Source organism: Purpureocillium takamizusanense, chromosome 5 (assembly GCF_022605165.1).
Source record: "Purpureocillium takamizusanense chromosome 5, complete sequence".
Lineage (NCBI taxonomy): Eukaryota > Fungi > Ascomycota > Sordariomycetes > Hypocreales > Ophiocordycipitaceae > Purpureocillium > Purpureocillium takamizusanense.
This window is the reverse complement of record NC_063072.1, coordinates 236,175-261,793: the sequence shown is the minus strand read 5'-3', so window position 1 is coordinate 261,793 and position 25,619 is coordinate 236,175. Positions and strand designations below refer to the sequence as shown.

The window sequence follows — 25,619 nt, the reverse complement described above, 5'->3', positions numbered from 1 at the left end:
TAAAGGTGGGTTGTGCCCGGACTGCAACGGGAATGTGTATTAATCATGTATTCTGCATCGTCCACATTTTGTTACGCAGCTCCATATGTGGTATCTCAAGGTCACGCAGCTTGTGCTTGCTGTGTGGGTGTAGCAACAGATTGTTTTAGTTCCAACCCGGAGGTACTGACGCAGCCCCCGACACAGTATGCGTACGTATATTAGGCCAATGAACCTAATCGTCTTCTTCTTCACGATAGATTCAGCTGCTGGTGCCTCGCTCTCGGCATAGTTTGGTCAAGCCTCAGTGATTGACAGGTCCATCTCCTCTCTTTCAGGTGGCTCATCAGTTCTCAAGTCCGTGTTTGTAACGGACGTCAAGGCGCAAGGGCCCCAAGTCGCGAAAGTTGGTGCGCAAGCCTGTTAACTGTGCATCAAACTATCAATCTTTGTGTATCTGTTTATCAATAATTCAGAATACAGGGCGCAGGTGGTTTCCCATTCATCGTGCCGTACGTTCGGCTGGTGCTTCTAAGCCGGGGCGCGTGGTCCACAAGTGCAAGCTTCCACCACTTGCACTACTTACTGTGATCGCCAAGCCCCATTTCTTGTCAATTCAGTAAATCGACTTCAAAGAACTGGTGGTCGTGGGCTCCAGTGTTTTTTCCACTGTCAGGCTAAAATGAGCCGCATGTCCCAATGGTCGTGTGTCACTGGTTGATGTGATGCCTTGACGCAGCGTCCGGAACATGAACAACCCCCCGTTACACTAGAGCGCAGGAATTCGCTGTTTACCATTAATGGTAAAAGCTCCTCAAACTAACTTACTAATCTTATCTATACCATTTGGGAGTGGTGTTTGGGCATGCCGTCACAATAGGGTTTACGCGGGCGCGCCATGGCTCGAGGGCTGAAGCGGCGGAATGCTGCCAGTCGAATACTGGGGGCGCTCGACACCACCTCTACAGCATCGAGGGCGTGATTTACTCAAATGGGCGCATAGCCATTAAGGGTCGGCCGGACGGCCCAAACTTGATGCAATTCCACAGTTAGCGCATCGATCCTCTTGTATGCTAGGATGGGTGGTGACAATACTGAGATCAGAGGAACAGGGGCAGCTTACAGTCCGCTAACAAAAAGATGAGGAGCAGACAGCAGCATCAGGGCATTTTTGGCACCCCGCCCCGGTGTGACCAGCAACTGTAGACCGTTGGATCCCACCTTTCCACGCACTCGGCCGGATCTGGCGGTGTTCCGTACGGTAGCTGAAAACCGCCATCCGAGCCGTCTCGCATCCACACCGTTGACTAGGAAGCCTCGGACGCGTCTCCGGACGGAAAATGCGCCTGCGAATGGTAGTCTAGAGAAACTCAATTTCTCAGCTTTCCCACTCATGCAACACGTGAGACATCTCGGCACCCTTTACCACGGCCGCTGACGCATGGCTGGAAGCACTCAAAAAGCTGGGACGGCCCCGAGGTGGGTAAATTGACCTCTAACTGGTGAGTCTTACTCCAGAGATCAGCTACCTCGCCTACCTGCCGTCACGATTTCAGTCGATGAATGCGATCTCGCGCGTCCGATTGTGTATCGAGACATGATGAAGCGGACATTATGTATGGGGATATGTGCCGTAGCCCTGCTGTATACGTCAAGCGGTACGCCAATTGTCACGATAGTGAGAGAGAGTCTGACTGATTCGGCACAGCGGCACAGCATGTCGATGAGCGTCGCGCAGCTCCCGTGGCCCCCGACGGCTACGCCCCAGCGTCGGTGCCATGTCCAAGCCCTCGTCCGACCATCCGCCATGCTTCAGGGTTGTCGGACGAGGAAAAGGCATGGCTGCCGCTTCGTGACAATGAGACTGCGCCTGCCCTTCGGTCTCTGCTCGGGCGACTCAACATCAGCGGCTTCGACGCCACGACGTACATCAATTCAATCGTTGATGACATAAAGGCAGGGAAAGACAAGGCGTTGCTGCCCCGAGTCGCTGTGGCTGTTTCGGGCGGTGGCTACCGGGCACTCATGAATGGTGCCGGAGCCCTCGCCGCGTTTGACAACCGAACCGCCAATTCGACAGGGCAAGGGCAGCTCGGTGGTCTGCTGCAGGCGTCGACGTACCTGAGCGGACTCTCCGGGGGAAGCTGGCTCGTCGGCAGCTTATATGTTCAGAATTTCACCACTGTAGAGTCCATTGTCTCATCTACGAGCGGCTTCTTGAGCACGCTCTGGCAGTTTGACAACTCCATCATCAACGGTCTGCTACCTCCAAACGATGGTAGCAACGGTCTGGGTTACTAACGTCATTCAGGACCCGCTGGCCTCCGCCCTGGGCAATACTATAATGCTCTCTATCAATCGGTAAATGACAAGATCGATGCCGGATTCAATACCACGATCACCGACTACTGGGGTAGAGCTCTATCGTATCAGTTAGTAAATGCCACCGACGGTGGACCAGGTACGTCTCCAGGCATCGTACGGCGCCAAAGCTCTGGAATTCAGTGGCTGAAAGTCGCGCATAGCATATACATTCTCGTCGATAGCGAACGACACCGACTTCTCCCGCGCGCTCGCGCCACTGCCTCTCATTGTCGCGCTCGAGAGGGCCCCCGGCCAGCTTCAAGTGCCCGCAAACGCGACCGTGTTCGAGTTCAACCCTTGGGAGATGGGCTCATACGACGCGGGCGCGGCGGCATTTGCACCTTTGAAGTATGTCGCAAGTAATTTCAGCAACGGAGCAATCCCACGACAGGGCGAGTGTATCGCCGGACTGGACAACGCCGGCTTCGTCATGGGGACCTCTTCATCTCTCTTCAACCAGGCTTTTCTGCAGATAGGAAAGGCATCCGGGGTTCCCGACGTGCTGACCCGAGTTCTCAACCGCACGCTGGCCGGCGTCGGTGAGGATAACGAAGATATTGCCAGCTGGCCGAACCCTTTCCTCGGCTTCAATGCTAGGGACAACATCAACGCCGATGCTCGCCTTCTGACATTAGTCGATGGGGGAGAGGCACTCGAGAACATTCCATTGCATCCGCTCCTTCTGCGAGAGCGTCATGTCGACACGATTCTGGCCGTCGACGGCTCTGCTGACACCATGACTTACTGGCCGAACGGGACGGCAATGGTAGCCACGTTCAACAAGTCCATCAGTGGCTCTTCTCCCAACACCAGCAGCGCCTTTCCACCAGTTCCGGACCAGAATACGTTCGTCAACCTCGGTTTGAACTCGCGCCCCACGTTTTTCGGGTGTGGCAATACGTCGACACCTCTGATCGTGTACCTGCCGAACACGCCTTATACTACATTGTCCAATGTGTCAACTTTCGACCTGTCGTACAATGACTCGCAACGAGACCAAATCGTGCAAAACGGCTACAATGTCGCCACCATGGGTAACGGTACAATCGACCCGGATTGGCCCCAGTGTGTGGCGTGTGCGATACTGTCGCGTAGTTTTGCGCGCACCGGCACGGAAGTGCCCGTAAAGTGTGTCGACTGTTTTACCAAGCATTGCTGGAACGGAACAACTAACTCTACGGAACCGTCGCTATTCCAACCACAGCAGGTTATCGTAGCCGGCGGTGGGGCGAAGGCAATGCAGCCCAGCGTCCTAGCTATGCCAGCTCTCATCTTTTTCATCACAGCTCTCATGCTTATCTAGGACTATATATACCTAGCTTCCTAATTAAAATGAAACTTTATTGTTATAATACAACACGTCAATAAGAGTAACACTATCTGCAATCACGCGTTTCTGTATTGTCACACCTCCAAGACCGGCCAAGCCAATCCTACGCGCAATTGTAGCCAACGCAGGCTGGGCTGCTCTGCTCCAAGGCGGGCAGCCAGGTTACGTGCGACAGAGCCTACATGCCAGTACGATCTGCTGTAAATCAGCTTGCGATGGGGGCTGTTCCAGTCCAAGCGGGTTTGCCCAGCCTCACGGCGTGGAGATAGAGAGACGCATAACTGTCATGGTGATACTCGCCAGTAATAACAGGACAAGCAACAGGCACGTATGGTGCCATGCCAAGATACTGGGACGGGACTAAACCCGACGAATACATGTATTGACATTATGCCTACCTCAAATATGCCCCAGTTAGGTTCCATCAACCGGTGGCTTTGTTACACGTTAGGATAGCATTGAATCGACGAAAATGCTATGCCATTGATGGTTACAACGGTTAGTCATATCACGTTCATATGCTAATAGAAAATATGGACTATCGTCCTGCGCTTATAAACGAAAAAAGGTGGCCTAAACCCGCCTTCAATGCCGTCCGGTCTGCAGCATTTCAAGCAGACTGAAAACATTTCTTTGGATACATGAAGAGCTCGATCCCACTCGACTAAAAGGCTTCTTACTTCTAATGTGATTCAACTTACTGTATTTTCACTATGCTACCACTTACGATGAAGAGCCTCGCCGTCACCATCGCATTATACTGCGGGCTCGCGACCGCCGCGGATCAGCTCGTCCCTAGAGGCAAAATATATGTGCGCAAAATCCCCATTGCCAGTAAGAATGGCCTGTCACTTACTCCAAGGCACTACAACAGGATGCGTATGGTATTGCTCGGTTGCATAGAGACCTCGACGTCTACTGCCAAATTGATCCAGTCCGTTGCACCACGGGCTCTCCTAATTCCAGACACAGCTTGCTGATCTCGTGCTGCCAAGCAGAAGAAAATAGTAAGCTGCGCCGCCAGCGAGCCGTATACGCCTTGGGGTGGAGTGAGTTTTGTCGTCTCCAGGAAGCGCAAACGGAGACTTACTTCTTTACAGGAGCGCAATCAGCCTAGGTCCAACTTTGGCGCCGTATGCGACGAAGCAGGAGGAGTATGTCTTGTCACTTGCACACTACTTTTCAAGCACACAGTACTGATGACGTTCTGACATAGTGTGAGCAATGCGAGATCGGCGAATGGGGTATACGAACTGTGAGTCCAGTCCCCTTGCTGTCCATTGTGGCACGGACGCCTCTTCTAAATCGGTGAAAACACCCAGGCCAATTTCTTTTGCCGCATCAAAGGCATCAAGAGTAAGACCTGCGCCAAACACGGCATCGGCTGCGGCCGTAAATGGTTGCACAACTGACAGGAGTGGTTGTGAAGTGTCATAGGCGATAAAGTTGCCGATGAAGTCAGTGCATCGTCATTGTCATCATGTTCTCTCCCCTGTTTCCAATGTACACAGTAGCTGTCGTCAGGGCATACGCGACTAGTGGCAATCAAGGAGCATGCTGGGGGAACATTTGACTTTCAGGGCAATGCTATCAAGTGACCAGTCAAGTGCACCTCCAACGTTGGAGACTGACTCAATCACAATCACACTCCATGTCCAGATCATGTACTGGCGCAATGGCATGCTTGCTATCTAACATGTTATAGCAAGGCCATGCAATTCCTCGGTCAATGCATGCGTGTGCCTGGTATAACGCAATGCAAGTATGGTCATCCATCGCCAACTCTGTCATGTCGCTCCATGTCCCAATTGGATCGTGCTGCTTTGAATATTGCGGCCACTATCCCCGCTCATACCCAGCACCGCGCTGCCATGAACTGTCATCGCGCCAACATCAGCTTTTGGATCTTTACAATCAGGCTCCCTTGGTTGCAAGGCTTACCTTGGACTCCTTGGCGGGTTCAAAAGCGCGGGACTGGTGTTTAGATTTGACCTCGCTGCCCTGTCGGGCGATGATGGAGTGCGAGGACGCGCGCCGGGTGAACCCGTGTGGAATGGGCTCTCGGGGCGCTGGCAGGCTGAAAACAGGGAGCCGTCACTGTCGCCAGGCATTGGGGTTCCTCTGTGGCGGGACGGTACCGGGGACCCCCTGGCGCTGTGAGAGTGCCCGTGGAGATGCCCTGTTTCTGACCGAACCGATAAGTCATCCTCATCCAAGTCCAACGGGTGCTTGTAGCCAGTATTGTAGCCAGTCTTGTCGCCACGAGCGGTAGCGGCCAGGGCATCCAACTCCGTTGTGGTGTTAAGTTGGGTCTGTGATTTCATAAAGGATGCGCGGTCGTCCGCCATGATCTGATACCGTGAATCGGGATTCCTGCGGAAGAGGGTAATAGTCGTCGAAGTTATCACCATGATGAGTAGGATGAGCGAGAAGGCAGCGTTGAGGATGAAGAGCGCGACGCCAACCGCGCCTACGACGATGAGAGGCGCACCAAACTTGTTGGCAAAGATCAGTAAAAAGATGGCATTGATGAAATTGACCGCGCAGATGGCAATGTTGAAAGAATTGGTGCTTTTATCCATCCAAGGACGAAGGACGGAGGCTGCTATCAGCGCAGCAGCCTCGACAATAACAAACCCGATGGCCTGGGCGACGCCATTGTTCTGCGCAAAGGCCACCAGCATGGCTTTAACGACTATATAGCCTAAGACGGGCGCAATAAAGTAATACGCCGACGCGCGGAATTGGATGTAGAGGAACCCCCATTTGTTTAGTGTTTGCGGGTCCGAAAACAGGATATATGCTGGGTTCTGATGCAAGACAATCGAGCGGCGAGCGATGCGAATGACCTTGCTAGCCCCCCATCCAAGCGTGATAATCATGCCCGCGGAGAAAACAGCTGCGAGGACAACTTCGGCGGGCGAATCCACTTGCGTAAACTCCCAGAAGCAGAGGATGCATATTTGGGGAAATCCAATGAGGACAACGCGGAAGAGAATGCCCTTGAGGACGGTAAGCCATCCGTTCCGGAACTCGAGGAACTTTTCCGCTCCAATCCAGCCCTTTTTGGCGCAGAGGTCGAAAATGCCCTTGAAGGCGGCGACGATGAGTACTGTTAATAGTACGAACACGTAGAAGAATGTAAGACCCGTCATGAATAGGTTTGTCGACTCGATTCTTGACCGGAACGCGACCCGCTGTATCCCGTAGACCAGGTAGGAGCCGGAACCGGACACGATGTTTCCTCGTTTGAGGAGCTTGGCCGCTGGTTGGGCGATGGACGCAGGCATTGATGCTAAACCTCGATTGAAAAGACTTATACCCGACTGTGAAACCGGAGCCGCTCTCTTTATCGCCCGCTTCGCGACCTGCACCGAGACCGTAGTGATCGAGTCGAAGATAGTTGCAGGCGTACCCCCCGTGGCCCGCTGGTACCATGTAAATATTTTCTGCATGAATTTCACGCGGATGATGCCCATCGACCATTGGAAATCCATCGCCCAGGCCTGAACGATTGGAGGAAGCGCGACACCCGTAAGGCCGAGTATAGCCTGGGCTTGGAAGTAGCCGAAAAGAGCTAGCGAATTGGCGGCAAGATGAGCCGCGGCGTTTGGATTTCCGAGCCCGTTGACAATCGCAGATGAAATAAGCGCAAGCCCGGCGATGATTGCCGTGGCCCATTTCACTCCTAAAAGATCGACTGTCTTTCCGTTGGAAATGTCAGCCTCTAGGCAAGCGAGGCTCTCCCCGGTCGATGACAGGTTAACGTAGACTTTGACTCTGGCATCAAGGTCTGGGATGTTATAGGCGATTCCAGGAATCTGTTTCGAGGCCTCTTCTCCGACGGGTAACGCGAAGCCGAGCGGTATCTTTCCCGCCACCATAGGACACAGCCCTGGCAGGTTCATCTCGCAGGGGTTCAGGGTCCGCCGGAGGACCTGGTAGCCATAGGCGGATATTGCGAGGTCAAAAAGAACTTTCCCTTGGATCGAGGAAGTGGCGATTATCTGGATGTTCGCGCTATTGTTGGAGGGGGTGTATACAACATTGAAGAGGGAAGCTTTGAAGCTAGAGTCCTGTTGGCATGCATTGAGCGAGTTAGACATGAGAAGCCGCTCCGCTGTAACCGACGAGAGGAACGTCGACAGGACTAGGACAAGCATTGATGGGAGTCCCATCGTGAAGGATGTCATCTTGCGCATGTGGCCACTGCACATTGCTGTTCGAGTTTTCGCGCTCGATATTTTCGCTGTTCAAGCGGCTCGGGAACCGTCGGCGCCTTCGCGCGGCCGTTTCTTGGCCCAATGCGCTCCCATCCACAGCGTCGCCGTCTAGGCAGAGAGACTTTGGGTAGAATAAGACGGCTTATTGTGTGTCGAAGGACCGTCGAAGTTTCAGACGCGTGGCCCCTTCACAATGCCAGGCGTCAGTCGGTGTCCTGCGTCACCGTGGTTGCGATGGCGCGTCGTGTGTGTATCGGTGAATGTGATCAATTCGTTCGGGCGCAGGTGGTGATCGGAGTATCCGTCGATGGATATGACGCGCAAATCGGCCAGACTCGCTCTGTCGTCGTCGTCGTCGGGAAAAAAGTGCAGCGCTTGGACAAGATTCAGCAGTGCGCCCAAGATTCGAAAGGTTCGAAGTTTCCAGCACAACGCACGGAATGGGCTTGCTTGTTGCTGGACGAGTCGCTGTGGGTTGTCGTGCGGTTCAGGGGAAGAGTGGAAGCGTGGGGATGGGAGAGAGCACTGCCACGGACGGATGGGAAAACGTGTTGGTCACAGGTCAGTTTACATTCGCTCGCACATGGATCATCGGAGATATGACGGTCCATGGCCGAATACGACACACCGTCTCACGCCCTGATCGCAATATTACGTCTCGCACGACCACAACCAACAGCTTGCGTGTTCCATGGGGAAGTTCGAGGTTCGCTACACAAGCGCTATTCTCGGGTCGGTGAAGCCCGGTGCCGAGACTGGCCCTCCGTTGTGGCTTCCGTCTGGTGTCCCGAGCGCTTTCTAGTCATAATTGACAGTAGTCCAGCAAATTGAATGGATAAAATTTCGTTCAGCTTGTGCATGATCCGCTCGTGGCCTTTTGTGCAACAGAGGTGGGAAGCTGACAGGCACGCCGGGCTGCCCGAACCGTTGCGCCAAACGCGTCAAAGTTGCCTCGGCTGAACCCCGTTCTAACCATAGACATGGAGACAGTCTCTAACGGTCACTAAGAAGGAAGACGACGTATGCGCGCGAAGCAGGGCAACCAAAAGACGCCCGGGTCTGGGCCACATGCTGCGCCGCACAGCAACACGCGCCAGCCGGCGGACTGATGGACCAATGCGGATTGATGGGCCACTGTGGATTGATCGACAGATGCGCCGTCCCCGGGGTAGACTGAAAATGGCCTGGGAGAAAGAGCTCTGTGCGTTGACGACGATGTCGCAAGGTGCCACTGCCGTCCAAACTAGCAGGAGGCAGTGCATGGCCCCGCGTATGGGCTGGGACGGCGCCAATAGCCTCCCCCCACAGTCTTCCCCGTTGGTCTCCGAGAAAAGATAGAGAGTAAGTTAACTAGCGGGCGTCCCAGGCCAGACCGACAGAGGCGGGATAAAGTTCGTTTCGGCCGCGGCGGGATGCTTTGCGGTCGTTCAAATTGGTTGTTTTAAGGTTACCAAAAACGTGGAAGCCTATGATCAGAGGAGAGCACCAGCTCCAGCGTCCTACATATGCATTAAACGTACGATCACAGCGCAATTGAACTTTAACGGGATGCCATCATCCATTTATTTGTGGCCGTGATCCGATTCTATACGTCATGCTAGCAGAAGTAGCGACGTTGGATACGGCCAACGTGCGTTGTACACCGCACAAAATAAAGCCTTGCGATTTGCTATATCCGTACACTGCGACGGCGATACGTTTCCTCGCGCATTTTTGTTCGAGAGAGAAAAGGCACCACGTATCCCCTCGCTACGATGCGTTGATCCACGTTGACGACGCCGTGTGCTCTCTTGCATGTGATTACGCCGCTCTGTGCGCTCGGCATAACAATGCGATTACTGAATTTAATCGTCGAATCCCGCTGACGTGCGGTGGATTCGTCGAAAATTTCATGTTTATCCCCCACAACTGACGGCATTCGATTACGAGGTCGAGAATGTGGCCCAGACTGGACGCATAAGGGACCCAGAGCGTGCTTTGCCAGCTGTGTGCCGGACACAGTTGCTCGTACCTCGCGAGACCTGCCCCAGCGCTCAACTGTCCTAGATATAGCATCGTTAGGCTTCCATCGAGATCATCGCATAGACCTAAGCTATAAGAGTAGGCGTGTAGGACGTTTTACTGTGTCGAAAACAACGAAGAAACCAAGGTCTGATGTCTCGGGCACTCAGGCCCATGCCTTCACCTTCTGCTAAAGGGTCTCCAGAGCAGGAAAGTATATTCCAGTACTTTCGCAACCCGCTCATATAATGATACACAAGACGTTGCATTGAGCCTCTCAACGTTTATGCCTTACTGGGCTTCCATCTTTGTATAATTAATGGGCTATACACGATAGGAGACGATAATGACATCGACGGAGGCAAATATGACATCAGTAAGACCATCTTCCCGTCACCCTTAAATTCTGAAGCTGCGACGTTTCGCTTCACATTCACTATCAGCTGGTACCCAGAGTCACAAAACACTACTAAACTGAGCGCCGGGTCCAGTGCTACCACCAATCGACATGAAGGCGGTCTTTGCAGTTCTCTCGGCTCTTGCGGCCACGTGCATCGCGGCTCCCGCCCTGGGGCCGATGCGCCTTGAGCAACGAGCGCCGGGCTTCTTTGAACACGAAGGCTGCAGCAATCCGATGGGCCTCCCTCTTGGAAGCCGCTGCCATTTTGGGGATCAATGTTGCAGCGGTACTTGCGTCGGCGAGGTAATACTTGTGATTTTGTGCTGGGATCTGCTCAGGCGCTGACAATTCGGAAATCCTAGGAATGCTCCTGAAAGCACCCGTCCAGGGTGTACAAGCGAGACACGCGAGTTCCTTGTCGCCGGTCGTTTAATGCCTCTCGATTTTCTCGACTGGTGTTTCTCTTGTGCCAGCAATGGTGTGATGAAGGGAGCTGTGTCAAGTAGTGTATGACGTCAGTCAATAATTACTTGCGTCAATCGATATAAATATGTCTGGGAGTTTACTTCCCATGACCAGAGGATGAGGTGCTTATAAAAGCCGCGATCCCAGCCCGTTCGGCCCCGAGTAACAGGTGCCATTGCGTTGTGACCTGTCCACGTGGACGTCTGGGAATCGATTCTTTTAGGTCTTCCCACGCAGAGAGGTACGCACTGGGCAGGCGTGGCAAAACAAAAGTCGCTCAGCTTATACTCGCAGCTTGAAGTAAACGCTAGTTCACGTGGCATTCAGTTTCGGTCATTGCTCTGCACGTGGACTGGCCTCTGTGCCATCACAAGTTGCAATGGCTCACATGCGTACCAACTCTCTGCTCTATCAACACAGGCACGTCACTGGAGTAAAGACCTGAATCACCTCAGCCTTTAGGGGAAGTGCAGACAAGATGGACAACAAGAACACCTTGTGACCCGGCGGCTAGGTGTCGGGAAACATGCTGAGAACAAATTCCGCCGCCTCGTCGACTGGTTGCACACACGATAGCATCGCAGGGCCCGATGATGTACTCCTTCCTTTCACGGAATTTAGAATGACGCCGCCACAGCTATCGTGCCGGACAGACCAAATACGCTTATCTAAGTCAATTTCTAGTAAGTCTTAATTCGCCCGCCTTGTCGCCCGCGTGTAACAGTGAACGGGCCAGGTACGGGCCGACGCTTCGGCGTCTTTGCGGTTCCAAACGATCAACTTGAGGCAAGCCGAAGCCTCTGTGACTGCGCACAGACGCCATGTGCTGTACTGTCCAAGAAAAGTTCAAAGCCAAACGCACTGACGGTACAGAACATTGCTTCTTGGGCAAAACCAGTCTGCCGGTCTGAACTTTAGGAGCATCCAGCCATTCCCCAAGTATGAGAGCTGCCAGTGCTCGGAGGAGGATCGCAGTTCACCGCAGGAGCTCTACCTGTGAAAAGTTGTGCGGTTGTCATGCCTCGTGGCCGTATAAAATTGGAGCATAGGAAGAGCTTCCTCACCCGACGCCGGCCGACACGTCGAGTTGACCTGTCTTATGCTTTGTTCTGATCTCTCTATTGCCTAACGCTTCAATCGGTCCGTTGTGACTGAGTGGCCGGAGCAAACTATCCGAGTGATGGAAAATGTAATTTGATAGAGAGCGAGATCTGCTATAATGCAATTGGATTCGCCGTTTTTATATCAAGGAATTCCCCTCATCGGTTGCGAAACCCAGAGACGATCACAGCCATCCGACGCACCACGTCTCTTTAATTACACGTTGCATCATTCGCACAAATACAATCGACAAAATGAAGTTCAGTATTGCCGTCATTTCACTTCTTACTACTCTCGCGGCAGCAAGCCCGCCAGCCCCCATCGAGGCCCGCAGCTGCCGTAACCACGACGGACGGCCGTACAACAGCCGGTGTCAGACAGGCTGGGAGTGCTGCAGTGGAGCATGCCTCAACTATGTAAGATCCTATCCCACAAATGTGTTGAAACACGTCTCCGATTGAAGCTACTGACACGATGGCTGGTGCAGCGTTGCGGTTGAGTAGGGCTGAGGGCCTGGCGACAACAAGGAACGAGCAAACGAAGGCGGCTTCAAATTCTCGCGGATCTGCGGAGGGAATTGTTTATCGTAGCCTTATTACTTCTTGTTGATACTGCAAAGCAAGTTGCTAGTTAACTCTGCCTCTTGTGTGTTTGTGTTTATTTGTATCTTGGCTATTCCTGCACAGGTGTCCTGTAGTACCTTGTCCATGCGAGTCAAAGCACCTTGAGAGGTATGATTTATCTATCGCTTGAAGAGACTTTTATGATGCCTCAATTATTCACTTAAATGCTTAATCGTGGAGGTCTGCCGTGTTTGCCACGATGGAATCTTCGAGTGAAGTCCATCCGGCCCTTCCAATCTGGCGAAGCAACTCTTCGGCCCGAGCGGCGGGCTGAATCACGTTGGAGTCCTGTCCGCCATGGAAGTTGGAGAGAAACTCGCGTTCCGGGTTGTGCTTCCTCAGGATATCCAGCACGGTGTCCCAGTTGAACCTCCCCGCATAAGCGAAGATGCGTTCATTTTTTACCTCTGGTAGGATCGCAGCAGCAACGTGAAGCCGGGCGGTGTCTTGAACGTTGACAAAGTACTCTGATAGCATTGTTAGCACGACGCTCGCATTTGCATTGATGGAAGAACAAGCTCACGGGGAAGTAGCGGCTCGATCGATGCGCGGTCTCCCTTCCACGCCAGCACCGGGTAGTATGAGGTGCTAGGATGACCCTGCACCTCCGGGTTGAGGCTTGGGCCAAAGTTGACATTGGGCAGGACTTGAGACGTCAGTACCAATCTGTCAAGGATGGGTTGGTGGAGCAGCACAACATACCGGTGTTCATGATGAGATCCGGGCGGCTCTTTTGAGCTTCGCGGTAGAGTGCCCAAGTTTCCTTCTCTGCAGCTGTCTTGCTAGCAGAGTAGACAGCCGACGCACGGCTGGGCTCATAAGGCGGCTCGGCCCACGCCGCGGTGATGGCTTCGTCGTTCCAAGTCTCCTGGGTAACCACAGTGACCTCCTTGCTAGTGCTTGCCTTCTTGGCCGCAGATGAAGAGGAAGTGTAAATGAACCGCTTGACGCTAGGCTCGGCTATCGCGGCTTTGAGAGCGCTGAGCGCACCCGCGACAACCGAAGGGATGACGTTGTTCGGGTTGTAGTCCATGGACATATCCGATGCGACGTGCGCAACGGCGCTCGCACCTGGATCAAAAGTCAATACTGCGACTGGGACAGCACTTGTTCCGCATTGCTTGCTTACCTTTAACAGCGTCGAGATAGGCCCCGTCGGCGGCCATGTCCACTACCGTGGCGAGCTCGAAACGGCCCTTCCCGTACTTTTCCTCGAAGAGCGCGCTCAGCCAGGCTGCTTTGCCGGCATCGCGGGTCGTGCCGCGAACTCTATAGCCGTGGTTCAGGAACTGATCGGCAACGTTGGAACCGATGAAGCCCGTGATGCCGGTGACGAGGACCAGCGAGTCCTTGGGAATTGCAACGTCCTTGGTTACAGTCATCTTGTTTGTGGTGACGGTGGTGATCTCTGTGTCGTTTAAAAGGCGAGATATCTCGACGAGTTGTACTGTAAGTCTGCAGTGGGCTGGATTGCAATATAGCTGAATGCGATGCGATGCGAGTGCTGGCTTTGACTTGATACGATTTCTATTCAACGAGCCAGCTCAATCTTTATATATACATGTATATACACACATTGAACGAGTTTCAGAAGGCTTCAGCAGCTTACAGCCATTTAGCGGAGTTGCGGTCATGGCGGGCTTGCACGTCAACGGCCCCCAGTGCGGACAAGTGGAGTGACAAATCGGCCTTTGGAATCAGTTTACACGGGGTTGGCCGGGGTTGTGGCGCACGACCGTTGCGACTGACTACTGCGATCATTAATCAACAAAGTGTCTACAGGCTGCTGCGGCGGGCATGGGTGTTAGCCGGCAGAATTTGTCCGCCATTGGGACCGGAGCTTGTCCGCCAGCGTCATTGACAGCTCCGCGCACTATATCCATTGTGGCGTCTTTATGTTGCGGCTCCCCGCAGCCAAACCTCGTGATCTTCGTACATACAAGGCTGATGAAACAACCAGCGACAATGATGAGCTTGCCTTGTTACAGCAACAACGCTGACCATCCTTCCGTCGACCACCAACTCCGACCTTCTTCATGTCCGTCCGTCAGCGTGCTCCGCGCAAAGAAGAAAAACTCCGCATACAAATTCCTCAACCCCTTTTGCATCACTCAAACATCACCTTGCACCCACGACGTCATAATGCGGTTGGCAGGCTTGCAGAATCTTCAACGTGGTTCAATCGAACCTTATTCAGCTTACTCCATAACTATCAGCGGCACCACTACAGGGCGTCGTCGCGCAGCCAAGCGTCAATGGTAAGAGGCTGCCGTCTACTCCCAGCAGCTATTAGCGCCACGGCCGTAAACTCTATGATGGCAGCGCTACGGACGTGACCAGGAGCCAGACACGGGTTGTGGCTCGCACTCGTCCGATGAGCGCCACCACATAAGGACGCACCGTATTATTCTTCTCAAGAAAGCTACTAATGGGCCAAAAGGAGCTACTAGCTAATAGGAAATAGGAAATCGAGTTTATTTACCCCCCAAGAAACAGCCCAACTAGAATGGACAATTCGAAAATTACATCGCTTCATACGGACCATGCCATGCGCCAGGCACCCTCACCCGGGTCGTCCTATAAAGCTCGTCTATTTCCTCTGGGTCTGTCGGCACCGGCTTCTTCGGCCGTGTACAATCCGCGGGATGCCGGAAAGCTCCATTGCCAACAAAGCAGCCTCCGCCGGCTTCAAGACACTATGACCATAGCTACCATTAGCCTCAACATCCCTCGATACATTAGCCAGGCTAGTAGTCGTTATGCCGCTACGTACCGGTAGGTGCCCTGCGCACCTCCTGTGCCCCCACTTGTAGCGCACCCTCCAGCTGCACCTTCTTCCAACAGGAAGTGCTTCAACGCTGATCAACGCGAACTTACACCAACCAAAAGGATATTGTTTTGCCTTCCCCATGTCAAAGTAACAGGACTTTAGGATATACTTCTTTTAGTACCTAGATAAAACGCTTCGAGTTTTAAAGAGAGGCACTTACCCCGTGTCTATCTTTACCTACATCCTGATAGAACCGGTCCTGGACTCGGTCCGCCTCCTTCTTGGTTTTGAAGTAGAAATCGTTCGCCTCGATGGCCGACATTGCAGCTCGAATGGGGTATAGTAGTGAGATCCGGCAGTGAGAAATGTGTGTTGTAGGCCCCAGCTCTATGAGCATCTGGCCCGTTGGTCTTTTAAACCTCGATAGCGCAAACTCGGGCCACCGTCACCAAATCGCTTAGCAAATAGATTACGAACATAGAGCTCTAAATAATAGTTTGGCGTGACGTATGGACTAAGTCCTCGTGTACGCCAGGCCGATGAGCGCCGCGTGGGTCGGAGAGACCGTGTTTCAGCTCAACGGCCCGTACATGTAGCGTTGCTATGCCTTTGCCCGGGCGAGTAATGGTGCCGAGACGGCTCCAGTCCGCCCGATGGTGTCTGACGACGAAGATCTCCGCGCAGCGCACGGCAGCGGGCTGCGAGTCGAGAGCGCCCGAGGTCGCCGAGCTCACGTGCATGAGCCCTACGCCTGAGCCGCAAAGCAATCAGTGTCCGCAACCCCGCGAGCTACGGCCAGTCACTGACGCAACCAATGGTGCCGTGCTTGCGTGGTCTCGTTTCATGCATACGCGACACCTCACAGCAGAATTGAACTAAACCTAAATGTCTGCCTTCGTCAGGGCCTTGACTCTGTAGCCACTACGAGTTCCTCGATATTTGTGGTTATCTAGATTAGACTCACCACGCGAACAATGCTGTGAAACACAAACAGAGTTCATCGCTTGGCCAGACCTCGCGGGTTCGCTCAACAAGCTTAAAGAAGGATTCGCAAAGCCAAACGCTGCAGGCTTTCTAAGTCAAATAGCAAAACATTCTCTCTTCGCATAAATTCCAAGTGTCAACGTAGTCTATTTTAGGAAGGACCACATGTTGCGTCTCATGTTGTACGGAGACATAGCTTTTGGCATCAAATCGAACATTGACAAGAATTTGCTTCAGCTAGCCAGTTGGACCAATAGCGTATCGATTAATGACATATTTGCCAATGAGACTTGATGCGAAAACCCAGATAGACTTTGTTGCGGGATATGCCACCGTACGTGTGCAAGTGACTATAAACAGCTCTGTTGTGGTAGTCCCCCAATGAGGACTTCGTCGTCTCTTCCGTCACGACTGCCTGTACTCCAACTTTCCCCCGTCTCCCACTCGTACGCAGCAAGCATGTAGGGCCCGGATCCCTTGTAGTCGTTGGAAGACGTGGGGACACTGATGTAGTACTATGATACTGTTAGCACTCCTCGGCCCGTCGTGTTGCAAATGTGTGTGCCGAGGGGGGTGCTCATGCCTCGTAGGTGGCATTGGCCTGGTGCAGACCACACTCAGCGACAGTGCCGGTGAACGCCAAAGTGCCGTTCTGCTGTGGCTCAATGAAATTCTTCACCAGCCCCTTGTACGCGCGCACCGCCGGTCCGAGGTACTCAGCTCTGTTGAGATATCCTAGACGTATGCCCTTTAGTAGTCCCCAGGTGAACATGGCCGATGCACTGCTCTCGATGTAATTGCCCGGGCGACCGGGATATGGGGCATCCATTACCTGCCACCAGTTGCCGGATCGTCCATCTTGTGACCGTACCAGGGCTGCAGCCAGCGCGAGGAAATATTTCATCAACTGGGCGCGTCCGGGATGCGAACATGGAAAAACCTGAAGCACTTCGACTACAGACATGAAGTACCAGCCATCGGCGCGACCCCAGACGTGCGGCGACCGTCCCGTTCGTGGGTCTGCCCAGGGAGCAGGGCCCTCCGCCCATCCATGAACGAGTAGCCCTGACTTCTCGACGGCATGTGATTCAATGAGATTATACTGATTTAGGATGTCTGCCCAAGCAGTCTCGTTGGAGCTGTCGAAGAGGCGCGTCCATTTGGCGTAGAATGGCTGAGCCATGAAGAGCCCGTCAAGCCACATTTGGTTGTGCCAGGATTGTCCGTGCCTGGAGAAGTGAACCTATCAGTTGGCGTCGCTAGATGTAGAAAACTTAGTCTACACGTACCAGAACCCACCCGAAGGCGTTCGTGGGTGCCCATTCAACTGCTTGCGTACGACTGATGCTGCTAACTTGTACTTGGGGTCAGCCGTCTCGTTGTATAGGTAAAGATACTGGTTGCCCATTCGATAGTTGTCCAGGACGTACGAGTCCTTCTTCCAGCCTTTGATGCTTCCGTCCTCTTGCACTACGTTGTCGTCAATCTGCCTCTTCAACCAGTCGAGGTATTTGCCGTCTTGAGTGTACTCGTAAGCCTTTTCGATCCCGAGATATAATGTCGCCTCTTGGTAGCCAAAAGTAGGCTTCACGCCCTGGTCAATAAATGTATCTGCCAGCCATGACAGGTAGGTGCGGCTCTCGGCTGTCAATACCAAGCTCGTCACCGCCGTGTAGAATAGCCGGAGCCTCATTCTGACTTTGCATGTAAGTGACGGCGCTCAAAATCGCGGGGCGCATCAACGTCGCGTAGAAGCGGGAGCAAGCTATTTGTATCGGTACGAGGTATGTCTTCCTCCGATCCAACCCTCCGTCGGTGCAAGTCGCAAAGGGTGGTTGCAGTGTCCCGCACCACGATATCGACTACTGTCATGCAACGATATGGATGAAGCTAGCCACATCAGACTAGCGGTAGCAGTGGTTATAAGCAGGTTTTCCTGGACAATACGACGCTGACTGTCCCATGGCTCTCATTGATGGACAATTGTTCTTTGGCGACAGCACAGGGTGCACGACTGAGCAAGCGGCACAAGATGGCTCAGTTGGTGTGCTCTGGTGGTTCGTTGATCTCTACTGCAATCGTCCGCGCATATACGAAGTAACGCTCGAGCCTGGGACCGTCATGTTGAACCGGGCTGTCCCGAATTTGGCACGATGATTTAATCCGGGGTTAGGTGCCGCATGACGTATGCGTGCAAATGGAGATGATGATGGTGCCATATGGGAGTGTCCAGTTGTCATCTTTCAAAGCCGTCAACTTAAAATAAGCAAGCAAATGGATGCAAGTGGATGGGGTCTATTACGTTCAAATTGCCAATTTCGCAACCCTACCATCACAGGCATCGTCATATGTACATATCTACCCATGCTGCGATAATATATTAGGGGTTCGGTGAGGGGCCACGGCCTACGCACAGGCATTGCCAAGCCTTGGCGACTTCACTTCGTTAACGTCTGCGTAAATCAGATGCGTGCGGAATAAGAAGGGAGGAAGTCTAGGAGCGAAACAAGGCGACGGCGCTACAAGTCACAGCCAGCGATGCATGGATGTACGATTCTGGTCAATTTCCCTCCAATGAAGCGCCAAAACGCTTGCCCCGGCAGACGACGGCCCTCTCCTGTCGCAGGCAGGGAGACGACGTGGGGGCAGGGTCGCTGAACTGAGAGTAGACGGCTGAAACTCATCGCGACGAGACGGGGTATTGTGCTGAAGGGTCTTGTGCTCGCCGCAGTCTAAAGACACTTGCGGAACTAGAACACTCCAACTCTTCCAGGCCGTGGCTTGGGACGACCCTCGTCTTGGCCTTGCTGACCAAAGACTTGGGTTGCCAGAGGGCTTTCGCCCGCAATAGGGTCCTGGCGGCAGGGATTGTGTTATTCTTAGGGCTAGGCATGTCCCACTTGCACGCGTTTGCCGCGCGTCGGCATTGGAATCTCGCATCGGCCCATCCCTTTGTGCGCAAAAGTCCATGTCGGATGTAGATCTCCATGCTGCTAGTTCAGCACACGATGATGGAAGTGTCTAGCCCCGGGGGCGCCGTCTAACTAACGCGGCAAAGTGCCGCTACTGACGCCACGCGGGCGAGTGGTCAGGGCGAAGCTGAAAATTCGCCCTGCCAGGGACGAAGCGGCTTCTAGACCTCAGGACACTTGCTACTAGGGAAGCACGAGGAGGCCGCTTGCGAGCCACCCCAGCTAATCGTTACTCGAACGAGCGCGCCCTCTGCCGACAACACCACGCCAAGGCTCCTAGGTGTTGTCGTCGTCCGCAGCAGGCCTGAATTTATTATAGGACACGCCCTGCAGACGCTGGTAGTGAATCCGATGGAGACGACACGTCCGTCTGTAGTCGGGGAGGGGGGGGTTGGATTGGGAATCGAAGCCCTGTAATCAAACGCCCACGATCGTCTTGGCTTTAAAGCCGTGTCTTTATCGGCGTTTTGTCTCCAGCCTCGGCCCTGGTCTCGTGACCCGGAGCCCACCCTGCCTGCTGCTCATCCCAACGGCTCTCATCTCGTCATCGTCTTTGCAGGATTGCCGCGTGTGGTGATCCACTCGTGTGGCAAATCGTGGCTGCTGCTGCGGCGACGATGCGAGCGGCGGCCGTGGCGGGGGTGGGAAACCGTTTTCCGCAAGGGAGACGGATGGCACCACAAAAACACACCGAGGCACGTACGAGGCCGCCATCGACCGACCCCCTTGATCTGCAGATCATGCTGGGTTTGTAGTATCGGTCCAGGAGGGTTCACTGCCGATGTCGCTTTGTTTATACGTGCTTCGTGCGTAGGTAGCATTAAACGGGTGGTCTCGGCCGGTATGTTGGGCTAGCGCACGCGTTGATGCCAAGCCGATGAAGCGTGACTGTGATGAAGGCGAACATGACTTGGTATCTAACACAAAGAAAGGGTCGCTTTCTTTCGACTTGGGGGCCGTCTTGGTCCGTCTGCTAACGCCGCCCGCTCATCGTCAAGGACAAGGAGAGAGAGCAACGGAGTAGATCCCCGTTCGGCGACCCAGATGCTGCCGAAGCCACGTCCCGGCGGCCTTGGCTCTCTCGCTCGGACTCGACCCGTCCTCCCCCTGCAACAAGAGCCGCTGGGCTGCAACATGTCGAAAGCTTAACTTAATCGGGGCGGCCGATGGCGGTGGAGCATCCCTCCCCTTCATGGGCGGCCCCCCATTGCCTGAGCGTGACGATGATTGATGGTGGTGGCCAGCCGCCTACCAGCCAGCTGGGCTTCCAGTCGGACAGCGGTGCTACAGCACGACGTGCGTGTACACCGCCGCCTTGGAGAGTGACGCTGCTTGATAGGAAAGCAACCCCAGAGCCGAAGGAGACTTTGACTTGCAGGACCCGGGCTCTCTAAGCAGCCTAGCACCATACCGAGGTCAAGGCGGCAGCGGTCGCCGGAGTAGTGAGTCCGCGCCTAAAGGGAAAAGAAAGTCCCGGAGTTTGATATGTATATCTCGGCCGACCCGCCCTCTGTTACAAGCAGACGCCCAACATCAATACATTGGGTCAAATCGACCACACTCTTTTTTTATTCACCGCGCGCCTGCTTGGTTTGTTTTGGTGCCAATGCTCAAGCACAGCCTCTGCGAGAGACGGAAATGTCACAGTCATTGGACTGTTTTCCAGATTATGACAGAGCCCTTGGTCGTCGCCCACCATGTCGGTCGCCGGTCGCCCACGGCGCCACCACCACCAAGCCCCAACAATAACAACCGGCGCGACGGCAGCAGCCACGGGGAGAAAGATGCAGGTGACCACGACGTGCCCGCGAAGAAGTCAAAGACCAAATCCAAGTCTCGGGCAGCGAGGAGGACGTTGGATCAGGACAAGATGCCAGAGTATGTTTTCGTGTCAGGCCAAGACCCCAAGAGCATGCGGAGCCACGCCATGCGAGAGCACTGGAAACAGCGACGAGTATCCCTCGAGACCAGCAAGCAAAAGTCAGCCGCGGCCTTGTCGCATCGACAGATCCTACCCAAGCACAGGTCATCACGGAAACGAGGAGCAGCCGACGCCACCTCCAGTCCCAACCCCGTTGTTGTCGAGGAACCGCCCGCGGCCAGCTCCGATAGTGACGCCGTTTCAGGGGGTTCTCCGTCTACCGTAAAGCATGAAGCCACAAGCAAGGCCGTGGAACGCTCAGAAGGTTCCAGCAGTCGCTCTTCGAGACGCGAGCTTTCGGAAGAAGCATTCACGGTGGATGGCGTACCGATGCAGATCTACGCCGCCATGGACCGCGCGTTGATGGGGGCTCGGTTCGACCCCTTTGACACGTTTCCCGTGCAGCTCACGGCACAGCATCACAAGCTCCTGCATCACTGTAAGAAGTGAACCCGCGTCCCCTTTTCAAAACTGTGTCTACTTGCGCTCTTCACAACTCTTTTGAATTCAGCGCCCGCACATATGGTGGTTTTTTTCAAATGTTGACACTCCGCGTTGGCAGGGTTCAGCACGTATGCGGCCATGATGTTTGAGGACTTGCCAGCCGCGACGTTCAACCCGGTGCGCGATGTGTGGTTTCCGCTCGACGTGTCCAACGCGGCTTCATTCAACGTCATCTTGGCGCACTCGGCGGCCCATATCGCGCGTATGCACGGGCACACGACGTCCAACGAGGCGCTCAAATTCAAAATGGAGGCAATCCGCATCGTGGCGTCGTGGATGGACGATCCGCAGCAGGCGTCGAGCGACGAGGTTATTGCTGCCGTGATCAGGTTGTTGACTTATGAGGTACGGGAAATTCCAGTGCCCTTCCCCCTTTTCCCCCTCTCTCCCCTAACTTAGGGAGGCACCAGCTGGAACTCTGTGCTGACGTCGTGCTTGTTCAGAGACATTGGGGAACCGAACAGGAGTGGAAAGTGCACCGGAATGGACTGCAGCAAATGATAGATGCACGGGGTGGCATCGCCTCGCTGCAGACGAACTGGAGATTAGAGCTGGCCACCTTTCTGTACGTCAAACGAATTCCTTTCTCCACCCCTTTTGTTGTGTGTCAAGAGAGCCCCCGTCCTCTGACCCAGATATATTGCAGCGTTCTACTCATGGCGAAGCCTTCATGGCTGGACAGTTCCAACCACATTCGCGAGATTGCCTCGAGGCAACCCCTGACGGCACACTTGCACCCAATACTCGGCAACAGCGAGAACCTGCACAAGGTGCGATGCCTCTGGCTCATATCCTTTGTGCAGGATCTACGGACATTTATGCACAAATCCGCGCCTCACCTCCCGCTCATCGGCGCGGCCCAGTATCCCGCCATCCGGGAGGCCATGGTGCTGCTGGAGACGGACTCGCAGCAGCACGCCATGGCGTCGCTGTACAACAAGAACTGCACGCACCGCGAGTTCGCCCGCCTGGCGTGCCTTTTCTTCGTATGCGTGCTCCTGCAGGTGTCAGCCTCGGCGCAGTGGGCCATCACCTCCGCCAACAGCAGCAGCAGCAGCGGTAACATCGCAAACGAGGAGGAGATCCACCTGGACAACTGGAGCCGGATGGACGTGCTCGAGTCCTTCCTCAAGAACAACTGGGCCATGTGGCAGGGCAGCGCCGAGGACCTCTACATGTCCCTGTTCCACAACCTGTACGACTTTCCGTACAAGGCGCAGACGACCGAGTACGTCCTGAACCTCACGAGCGTCATGGGCTCGGCCAACCACGACGCGCGGAGGGGCGTGGAGAGGTGTCTGCTGCATATCCTGTTCCAGTCGCAGAGCAGTCCCAACGAACAGGCCGTGCATGATGGCTGGACCCCTGATACTTTGCTTTCGTCCTTGCATGGGCTATAGAGTGGACAGGACACCAATGTGGAATAATCTGACGAGTGGCATGGCATGGCAAGGAGCAAGGAGCCGGGGCATGCTGGACGGCTTAGAGCGCATGGCGTTTGGCGGGTTCGGTGACGACATCTAAAAGTAATGCCGAGATGATACTCCGGGTAATGATGACTGAAATTACGTATACCTCCCCAGCCTATGATGGCATCTTGATGTTCAAATTTTCATAACAACATGGAATAGGAAAGCTGCAGCGGCCATGGTGTGGATTTTAGCGGTCGCCAAGACCGGTGAGAACCGCAGCAGGAGGCGCGTAAAACGTGGTACCGGTCATGGGCCTTGAATAATCCAAGATACGATCGTGTAGACCCGGGGGGTCGCCGACAAACATCCTCTCCAGCATCTTCTCCATGACCCAGAGCCTGCGCGAGTAGCCTATAAAGTAGGTACCAAACTCCCCGTTGCCGGGCGAGCCAAACGGCATGTTATCACGGAGTATGTCGTGCTCGTTCCCCTGCTCGTCCTCTACGGTTGCCAGCGTTTTGTGGGCCTTTTGCCCCTGCTCGGCATCGTCAAGCTCCATGTTGTCGAGCTTGGTGCGACCGATGATGGCCTCCTGCTGCTCGGTGGACAGCCGCTCCCACCCTTTGAGGTTGTGGACGTACTTTTGCACGACGACGTAGCTGCCCCCCGCAGCCGATGCGTCCTCATCGGCGATGAGGACCGAATCCGGGACGGCAGGCCCGACAGGGTTGGCGGTGCCGTCCACGAAGCCCAGGAGGTCCCTCAGGTCAAAGTAGCGGAACCCGACGGTGACGTCCTCGACTATGACGGCGTCCCCCAGGAGCTTCATGAGCTGGCGCTCAAACTCGAAGCAGATGTCCCGGCGGTCCGATCGGATGTGCAGCAGCAGGTCGCCAGGGGTGGCCACGGCGGTGTGCACGGCGCCTCGGACGGGGCGAAAGGGGTGCAGCTCGGCTGGGCGCGGCAGGCGACCACCCGTGATGTCGTCCCAGGCGTCGCTCCCGATCCCGACGGCGCAGGAAAAGGTTGACGTCGAGTCCCGGATGGTCACGTTCTTGGCGAGCCCTTCAATACCCGCTAGCGTTGCGCGGATCGTCTGGAGCGCCTCCGCGCGGTGCCTCGTGGCGATCGACAGGACGAGGAACGTGGCCGACTGCGTCAACGGGGCGCCCAAGGCCTGCGCCTGACTCGCCGTCCCGGCCAGCTGTCGCGCGGTGGACGAAGCAGGGCAGCGGCTGGTGCTGGTGCTGCTCATCGTGGCGGCGGCGGCGGCGGCGGTTTCAGAAGCAGCTGAGGAGGAGGACGAGGAGGAGGAGTGTAATAGGTATCGTCGTCGTTGCGGAGCAGCAGCAGCAGCAGCAGCAGCCACGAGGGTGGTGGGGGGACCGGCAACAAGCGGCGGCGGCGGCGGCAGTGGACGATGCGATGACGACGACGATGGGGAATTGCTCTGGGCCGGAGATCGGCAGCCTCGGAAAGAGGAGGAGGAGGTGTAAGACCACAGCGCGCGACGGCAGGATCTGCGGGCGCCGGGGCTGAATTGCCGGTTTGCGCGGGACGATCGGGCTTTGACCCAGTTGTTGCCGGCGTGCAGCAGCTGTATGGCGATGCGACTATTGGTACTTCTGCCGACCCTGTCCATGCTACGGTGGCAGAGGAGGAGAAGGAGGAGGAGCAGAATGACGATGATGAGGGGGTGGTGACAGAGAGGAGAGTGCAGTAGGAGGTTGAAAGGGGGGAGTTGGGGTCTATCTACCACCAAATACGACGGCGGTTGACGCAGGACATCGACATCAATGGGCAAGGCTTAATGATGGCTGCAAAAGCACGGCGCCGTAATGGGTAAGAAGCTGCAGGCGTCATACACAGAAAGACGGATGTCGTGGGAGCTCAGTCGATGTGGAGCGCTCCCATTGCTTGCTAGTTCGTCACCCTCAGAAGCAGAGAGAGACTGCTTGCGGGAGACGTGTTACAGTATTAGGGGACTCACATACAGTAGGTATAGCTTGTCTACGTTTGCTGCCGTGACGCCGGACTACATTCCAGCAGCAACAGTACGTCGCATGTCCACCACTTCACATACTGCGGCTTCCTTGGCTGGAAGACTGCAGGTTGCGCCAACTAGAGACAGCCGGCGGCCAGCTTCATGTCTCAGCCCTAATATGATGAGCAACGAAAGACACACGCCCCCCCTCTCCCTCCCCCCCTCCCGCCCGGCTCTCCTCCCGTCCGGCTCTCCGTTTGCCAACCTGATGCCGGTAATTGGACAAGGGGCAGAGGCACCCCGCGGCGGGGAAAGGACAGACAGCACAGGTCTGGTAGGGGACCGTTGCCTCGCATCCTCCGGAACGTTGTTCCTTTCGAGCCGGTTATTATTCATGCTGTGCTACGTACAGTATTACCTACACAACGCTATCCTTCCGATCCATGCCGCACCCCCGGCCGGGTCCAACGGGAAGATGGGGGGGGGTGCCGGCGGCGGCGGCGGGTGCACTAGGGTCGGCTGGCCTGGCAGGCTAGCAAAACTCAAAACATGGGAAGCAGGTTTTGGGGAGCTCACGACGGACTGG

General features: G+C 54.9%; 7 protein-coding genes across 7 annotated transcripts; 2 read left to right on the top strand and 5 right to left on the bottom strand.

Annotated features, from left to right (window-relative positions):
• Nucleotides 1-1,524: 1,524 nt before the first annotated feature.
• Nucleotides 1,525-3,663, top strand: PLB1_3 (Lysophospholipase). The gene is made up of 4 exons (XM_047986996.1): nt 1,525-1,637; nt 1,688-2,236; nt 2,291-2,440; nt 2,505-3,663. Exons 1-4 carry the CDS (start codon nt 1,577-1,579, stop codon nt 3,644-3,646), a joined length of 1,902 nt encoding a protein of 633 aa, XP_047842980.1. The 5' UTR covers nt 1,525-1,576; the 3' UTR covers nt 3,647-3,663.
• A 1,541-nt stretch (nt 3,664-5,204) lies between these two features.
• FLC3_2 (Putative flavin carrier protein 3) lies at nt 5,205-8,436 on the bottom strand. Its single transcript, XM_047986995.1, has 2 exons — nt 5,615-8,436; nt 5,205-5,549 (listed from the first exon to the last, which is right to left on the bottom strand). The coding sequence occupies exons 1-2, from the start codon at nt 7,888-7,890 to the stop codon at nt 5,513-5,515; spliced, it is 2,313 nt and encodes a 770-aa protein (XP_047842979.1). The 5' UTR covers nt 7,891-8,436; the 3' UTR covers nt 5,205-5,512.
• Nucleotides 8,437-12,654: 4,218 nt separating this feature from the next.
• Nucleotides 12,655-13,868, bottom strand: JDV02_005679 (uncharacterized protein; the record flags this gene model as incomplete). Its single annotated transcript, XM_047986994.1, has 4 exons — nt 12,655-12,953; nt 13,010-13,132; nt 13,189-13,557; nt 13,616-13,868. 4 exons carry the CDS (start codon nt 13,866-13,868, stop codon nt 12,655-12,657), a joined length of 1,044 nt encoding a protein of 347 aa, XP_047842978.1.
• A 2,949-nt stretch (nt 13,869-16,817) lies between these two features.
• Nucleotides 16,818-17,444, bottom strand: JDV02_005678 (Unsaturated rhamnogalacturonyl hydrolase; the record flags this gene model as incomplete). The annotated part of the gene is made up of 1 exon (XM_047986993.1): nt 16,818-17,444. One exon carries the CDS (start codon nt 17,442-17,444, stop codon nt 16,818-16,820), a length of 627 nt encoding a protein of 208 aa, XP_047842977.1.
• Nucleotides 17,445-17,519: 75 nt separating this feature from the next.
• Nucleotides 17,520-17,933, bottom strand: JDV02_005677 (Unsaturated rhamnogalacturonyl hydrolase; the record flags this gene model as incomplete). The annotated part of the gene is made up of 1 exon (XM_047986992.1): nt 17,520-17,933. The coding sequence occupies one exon, from the start codon at nt 17,931-17,933 to the stop codon at nt 17,520-17,522; it is 414 nt and encodes a 137-aa protein (XP_047842976.1).
• Nucleotides 17,934-19,963: 2,030 nt separating this feature from the next.
• On the top strand, nt 19,964-23,217 carry JDV02_005676 (uncharacterized protein). The gene is made up of 4 exons (XM_047986991.1): nt 19,964-21,572; nt 21,696-21,982; nt 22,081-22,202; nt 22,284-23,217. The coding sequence occupies exons 1-4, from the start codon at nt 20,819-20,821 to the stop codon at nt 23,035-23,037; spliced, it is 1,917 nt and encodes a 638-aa protein (XP_047842975.1). The 5' UTR covers nt 19,964-20,818; the 3' UTR covers nt 23,038-23,217.
• JDV02_005675 (uncharacterized protein) lies at nt 23,183-24,892 on the bottom strand. Its single transcript, XM_047986990.1, has one exon. It carries the CDS (start codon nt 24,689-24,691, stop codon nt 23,297-23,299), a length of 1,395 nt encoding a protein of 464 aa, XP_047842974.1. The 5' UTR covers nt 24,692-24,892; the 3' UTR covers nt 23,183-23,296.
• Between the last annotated feature and the right edge of the window lie 727 nt (nt 24,893-25,619).

Bases quoted from the DNA above. Each gene is read 5' to 3' on its own strand.
- PLB1_3 (XM_047986996.1), top strand. From the start codon at position 1,577: ATGATGAAGCGGACATTATGTATGGGGATATGTGCCGTAGCCCTGCTG. The intron at 2,237-2,290 runs GTCTGCTACCTC...AACGTCATTCAG, and splicing joins TGACAACTCCATCATCAACG to GACCCGCTGGCCTCCGCCCT. The intron at 2,441-2,504 runs GTACGTCTCCAG...AGTCGCGCATAG, and splicing joins TGCCACCGACGGTGGACCAG to CATATACATTCTCGTCGATA.
- FLC3_2 (XM_047986995.1), bottom strand. From the start codon at position 7,890: ATGTGCAGTGGCCACATGCGCAAGATGACATCCTTCACGATGGGACTC. The intron at 5,550-5,614 runs GTAAGCCTTGCA...GCGCGATGACAG, and splicing joins AACCCGCCAAGGAGTCCAAG to TTCATGGCAGCGCGGTGCTG.
- JDV02_005676 (XM_047986991.1), top strand. From the start codon at position 20,819: ATGCTCAAGCACAGCCTCTGCGAGAGACGGAAATGTCACAGTCATTGG. The intron at 21,573-21,695 runs GTAAGAAGTGAA...CCGCGTTGGCAG, and splicing joins TCACAAGCTCCTGCATCACT to GGTTCAGCACGTATGCGGCC. The intron at 21,983-22,080 runs GTACGGGAAATT...GTGCTTGTTCAG, and splicing joins TCAGGTTGTTGACTTATGAG to AGACATTGGGGAACCGAACA.
- JDV02_005675 (XM_047986990.1), bottom strand. From the start codon at position 24,691: ATGGACAGGGTCGGCAGAAGTACCAATAGTCGCATCGCCATACAGCTG.